The sequence below is a fragment of the Oncorhynchus clarkii genome, chromosome 20 (assembly GCF_045791955.1).
Source record: "Oncorhynchus clarkii lewisi isolate Uvic-CL-2024 chromosome 20, UVic_Ocla_1.0, whole genome shotgun sequence".
Lineage (NCBI taxonomy): Eukaryota > Metazoa > Chordata > Actinopteri > Salmoniformes > Salmonidae > Oncorhynchus > Oncorhynchus clarkii.
The window spans coordinates 85,432,973-85,438,972 of NC_092166.1; the positions used below are offsets into that span (position 1 = coordinate 85,432,973).

The 6,000-nt window shown below is 47.2% G+C and overlaps 1 protein-coding gene across 1 annotated transcript in view; it reads left to right on the plus strand.

Annotated features, from left to right (window-relative positions):
- Positions 1–6,000, plus strand: part of LOC139377184 (calcium uptake protein 1, mitochondrial-like) — a 150,452-nt gene that overhangs the window by 134,580 nt on the left and 9,872 nt on the right. The window contains exon 11 of the mRNA XM_071120186.1: positions 1,273–1,410. Coding sequence (XP_070976287.1) covers positions 1,273–1,410 — 138 coding nt within the window. The remainder of the gene's footprint in view (positions 1–1,272; positions 1,411–6,000) is intronic.

Below are 6,000 nucleotides of genomic sequence, written 5' to 3' on the forward strand. Positions count from 1 at the left end.
CCTCAGGATCTCGTCACGGTATCTCTGTGTACTCAAATTGCCATCAATAAAATGCAATTGTGTTCGTTGTCCGTAGCTTATGCCTGCCCACAGCATAACCATGCAGCTGTTCACAACGTTGACATCAGCAAACCGTTCGCCCACACGACGCCATTCACGTCTGCCATCTGCCCAGTACAGTTGAAAGCGGGATTCATCCGTGAAGAGCACACTTCTCCAGCGTGCCAGTGGCCATCGAAGGTGAGCATTTGCCCACTGAAATTGGTTACGACGCCAAACTGCAGTCAGGTCAAGACCCTGGGGAGGACGATGGGCACGCAGATGAGCTTCCCTGGGACGGTTTCTGACAGTTTGTGCAGAAATTCACGTGTTCATCAGCTGTCCGGTTGTCTGGTCTCAGATGATCCCGCAAGTGAAGAAGACGAATGTGGAGGTCCTGGGCTGGTGTCTCTAAACCGAGGTTTGAGGCGGCTTATGGTAGAGAAATGTACATTAAATTCTCTGGTAACAGCTCTGGTGGGCTTTCCTGCAGTCAGCATGCCAAAACTTGAGACATCTGTGGCATTGTGTTGAGTGACAAAACTGCACATTTTAGAGTGGCCATTTATTGTCCCCAGCACAAGGTGCACCTGTGTAATGATCATGCTGTTTAATCAGCTTCTTGATATGCCTCACCTGTCAGGTGGATGGATTATCTTGTCAATGGAGAAATGTTCACTAACAGAGATCTAAACAAATGTGTGCACAAAATTTGAGAGAAATAAGCTTTTTGGAACATGGATGGAACATTTCTAGGGATATTTTATTTCAGCTCGTGAGACATGGGACTTCACATGTTGCGTGTATATTTTTGTTCAGTATACTCAGAAAGACATAACTAATGTTAGTGGATGTTAGTGTGTCTGTCCCTCCTATAATAGCATTTGTCTGTCAGTCTGTAGCTGTCTAGTATCAGAACAAATCAGTGAGAGACAGTTTGGAGGCATGCTCATCTCTGTCTCTCTCCTCTCTCCTCATCTCTGTCTCTCTCCTCTCTCCTCATCTCTGTCTCTCTCCTCTCTCCTCATCTCTGTCTCTCTCCTCATCTCTGTCTCTCTCCTCTCCCCCCATCTCTCTCCTCATCTCTGTCTCTCTCATCTCTGTCTCTCTCCTCTCCCCCCATCTCTCTCCTCATCTCTGTCTCTTTCCTCTCCCCCCATATCTCTCCTCCTCTCTGTCTCTCACCTCTCTCCTCATCTCTGTCTCTCTCCTCTCTTCTCTCCCTCTCTCCAGTTTATGCGTAATGACCCAGTGGATGGGTGCATAACAGAGAGACAGTTTGGAGGCATGCTGCTGTCCTACAGTGGGATCCAGTCACACAAACACAAACAGATGCAGAAGGGACTCAAGAAGATGTTCAGAGATGCCCAGGTACAGAGGAGTGAGGGGGCGGGGACGGGGGGACAGGGGGGTTGACGGGACGGGATGGGGAGGGGGGGGGGGAGGGGGGGGCGGCGGGACGGGGGGGGGGGGGGGGGGGCAAGGAGGGGGGGGGGGGGGGATGTGTTTGTGTGGTTTCTGTTTTACTATCCTTATGGGCAGTCCTGACAAGGATAGTAACACAAGGACAATTTGGACAAGTGGGGACATTTTGCTGGTCCCCACAAGGAAAAATGCTGTTTTAGGCTTAGGAGTTAGGAGTTAGGAGTTAGGAGTTAGGTGTTAGGTGTTAGGAGTTAGGTGTTAGGAGTTAGGAGTTAGGTGTTAGGAGTTAGGTGTTAGGAGTTAGGTGTTAGGAGTTAGATGTTAGGAGTTAGGTGTTAGGAGTTAGGTGTTAGGAGTTAGGTGTTAGGAGTTAGGTTTAGGGTTACAATTAGGGTGACAGTTAAGGTTGGGGTTAGGAGTTAAAAGGGTTAAGGTTAGATTTAGGGTCAAGGAAAATAGGATGGTTAGGATGGATGGTTATCAATTATTTTGTCCCCACAAGGATAGCAATACAGGTGTGTGTGTGTGTGTGTGTGTGTGTGTGTGTGTGTGTGTGTGTGTGTGTGTGTGTGTGTGTGTGTGTGTGTGTGTGTGTGTGTGAGTGTGTGTATTGTGACAGACAGACAGACCAGTAATACATCACAGTCCGAGCCCTCCTCTCATCTGTCTTCCTGTCTCTCCTCTCATCTGTCTTCCTGTCTCTCCTCTCATCTGTCTTCCTGTCTCTCCTCTCATCTGTCTTCCTGTCTCTCCTCCCATCTGTCTTCCTGTCTCTCCTCCCATCTGTCTTCCTGTCTCTCCTCTCATCTGTCTTCCTGTCTCTCCTCCCATCTGTCTTCCTGTCTCTCCTCTCATCTGTCTTCCTGTCTCTCCTCTCATCTGTCTTCCTGTCTCTCCTCTCATCTGTCTTCCTGTCATCTGTCTTCCTGTCTCTCCTCCCATCTGTCTTCCTGTCTCTCCTCTAATCTGTCTTCCTGTCTCTCCTCTCATCTGTCTTCCTGTCTCTGCTCTCATCTGTCATCCTGTCATCTGTCTTCCTGTCTCTCCTCTCATCTGTCTTCCTGTGTCTCCTCTCATCTGTCTTCCTGTGTCTCCTCTCATCTGTCTTCCTGTCTCTCCTCTCATCTGTCTTCCTGTCTCTCCTCTCATCTGTCTTCCTGTCTCTCCTCCCATCTGTCTTCCTGTCTTTCCTCTCATCTGTCTTCCTGTCTCTCCTCTCATCTGTCATCCTGTCATCTGTCTTCCTGTCTCTCCTCTCATCTGTCTTCCTGTGTCTCCTCTCATCTGTCTTCCTGTCTCTCCTCTCTCAACCTTCTCAATTCAATTCAATTCAATTCAATTCTAGGGCTTTATTGGCATGGGAAACATGTGTTAACATTGCCAAAGCAAGTGAGGTAGATAATATATAAAGTGAATATATAAAGTGAAATAAACAATAAAAATTAACACATACAGAAGTTTCAAAATAATAAAGACATTACATATGTCATATTATATATATACAGTGTTTTAACAATGTACACATGGTAAAGGACACAAGATAAAATAAATATGGGTTGTATTTACAATGGTGTGTGTTCTTCACTGGTTGCCCTTTTCTCGTGGTAACAGGTCACAAATCTTGCTGCTGTGATGGCACACTGGAATTTCACCCAATAGATATGGGAGTTTATCAAAATTGGATTTGTTTTAGAATTCTTTGTGGATCTGTGTAGGTCTACCGGTCCTCTCTCTCTCTCTCTCTCTCTCTCTCTCTCTCTCTCTGTCTCTCTCTCTGTCTCTCTCTCTCTCTGTCCTCTCTCTCTCTCTCTCTCTCTCTCTCTCCCTCTCTCTCTCTCTATCTCTCTCTCTCTCCCTCTCTCTCTCTCTCTCTGTCTCTCGCTCTCTCTCTCTCTCCCTGTCTCTCTCTCTCTCTCTCTCTCTCTCCCTGTCTCTCTCTCTCTCTCTCTCTCTCCCTCTCTCTCTCTCTGTTGCTATCTATCTCTCTCTCTCTCTCTCTCTCTCTCTGTCGCTCTCTATCTCTCTCTCTCTCTCTCTCTCTCTCTCTCTCCCTCTCTCTCTCTCTCGCTCTCTCTCTGTCCTCTCTCCTGTGTTTGTCACGTCAGCTGCATACAGACAACCTAAAGATGTGTTAATTTTATTACTCTGTTGTCACTGAGAACAGGATAACCAAACTTTATTTAAACTAAAAGTTTGAATTTCCACTTTAAAATGTCAAACTTGATTTGCATTTAACTAGAAATGTATCAACTCCGACACAAAGGTCAGTTCATTATATTCCACATAATAATTCACATTTCCTGTTTCTGCTGGAATACCTGTCCCTCTGTTCTCTCTCTCTCTCTTTCACCCCTACATCTGTCTAACTGTCCTCTCTCTCTCTCACCCCTGTATCTGTCTACCTGTCCCTGTGTTCTCTCTCTCTCTCACCCCTATATCTGTCTACCTGTCCTCTCTCTCTCTCACCCCTATATCTGTCTACCTGTCCCTCTGTTCTCTCTCTCTCTCACCCCTATATCTGTCTACCTGTCCCTGTGTTCTCTCTCTCTCTCACCCCTATATCTGTCTACCTGTCCTCTCTCTCTCTCACCCCTATATCTGTCTACCTGTCCTCTCTCTCTCTCTCACCCCTGTATCTGTCTACCTGTCCTCTCTCTCTCTCACCCCTATATCTGTCTACCTGTCCCTCTGTTCTCTCTCTCTCTCACCCCTATATCTGTCTACCTGTCCCTGTGTTCTCTCTCTCTCTCACCCCTATATCTGTCTACCTGTCCTCTCTCTCTCTCACCCCTATATCTGTCTACCTGTCCCTCTGTTCTCTCTCTCTCTCACCCCTATATCTGTCTACCTGTCCCTGTGTTCTCTCTCTCTCTCACCCCTATATTTGTCTACCTGTCCTCTCTCTCTGTCACCCCTATATCTGTCTACTTGTCCTCTCTCTCTCTCACCCCTATATCTGTCTACCTGTACCCTCTCTCTCACCCCTATATCTGTCTACCTGTCCTCTCTCTCTCTCACCCCTATATCTGTCTACCTGTCCTCTCTCTCTCTCACCCCTATATCTGTCTACCTGTTCTCTCTCTCTCACGCCTATATCTGTCTACCTTTCCCATCTCTCTCTCTCTCAACCCTATATCTGTCTACCTGTCCTCGCTCTCTCTCACCCCTATATCTGTCTACCTGTCCTCTCTCTCTCTCTCACACCCCTATATATATCTACCTATCCTCTCCCTCTCTTGTTGAGTATTGTATTACACCCCCACTGTCTTGTTGAGTATCGTACTACACCCCCACTGTCTTGTTGAGTATCGTACTACACCCCCACTGTCTTGTTGAGTATCGTACCACACCCCCACTGTCTTGTTGAGTATCGTACCACACACCCACTGTCTTGTTGAGTATCGTACTACACCCCCACTGTCTTGTTGCGTATCGTACTACACCCCCACTGTCTTGTTGAGTACAACCCCACTGTCTTGTTGAGTATCATACTACACCCCCACTGTCTTGTTGAGTATCGTACTACACCCCCACTGTCTTGTTGAGTATCGTACTACACCCCCACTGTCTTGTTGAGTATCGTACTACACACCCACTGTCTTGTTGAGTATCGTACTACACCCCTACTGTCTTGTTGAGTATCGTACTACACCCCCACTGTCTTGTTGAGTATCGTACTACACCCCCACTATCTTGTTGAGTATCGTACTACACCCCCACTGTCTTGTTGAGTATCGTACTACACCCCCACTGTCTTGTTGAGTACACCCCCACTGTCTTGTTGTGTATCGTACTACACCCCCACTGTCTTGTTGAGTATCGTACTTCACCCTCACTGTCTTGTTGAGTATCGTACTCCACCCCCACTGTCTAGTTGAGTATCGTACTACACCCCCACTGTCTTGTTGAGTATCTTACTACACCCCCACTGTCTAGTTGAGTATCGTACTACACCCCCACTGTCTAGTTGAGCATCGTACTACACCCCCACTGTCTTGTTGAGTATCGTACTACACCCCCACTGTCTTGTTGAGTATTGTACTACACCCCCACTGTCTTGTTGAGTACACACCCACTGTCTTGTTGAGTATCATACTACACCCCCACGGTCTTGTTGAGTATCGTACTACACCCCCACTGTCTTGTTGAGTATCGTACCACACACCCACTGTCTTGTTGAGTATCGTACTACACCCCCACTGTCTTGATGAGTACACCCCCACTGTCTTGTTGAGTATCGTACTACACCCCCACTGTCTTGTTGAGTACACCCCCACTGTCTTGTTGAGTATCATACTACACCCCCACTGTCTTGTTGAGTATCGTACTACACCCCCACTGTCTTGTTGAGTATCGTACTACACCCTCACTGTCTTGTTGAGTATCGTACTACACCCTCACTGTCTTGTTGAGTATCGTACTCCACCCCCACTGTCTAGTTGAGTATCGTACTACACCCCCACTGTCTTGTTGAGTATCTTACTACACCCCCACTGTCTAGTTGAGTATCGTACTACACCCCCACTGTCTAGTTGA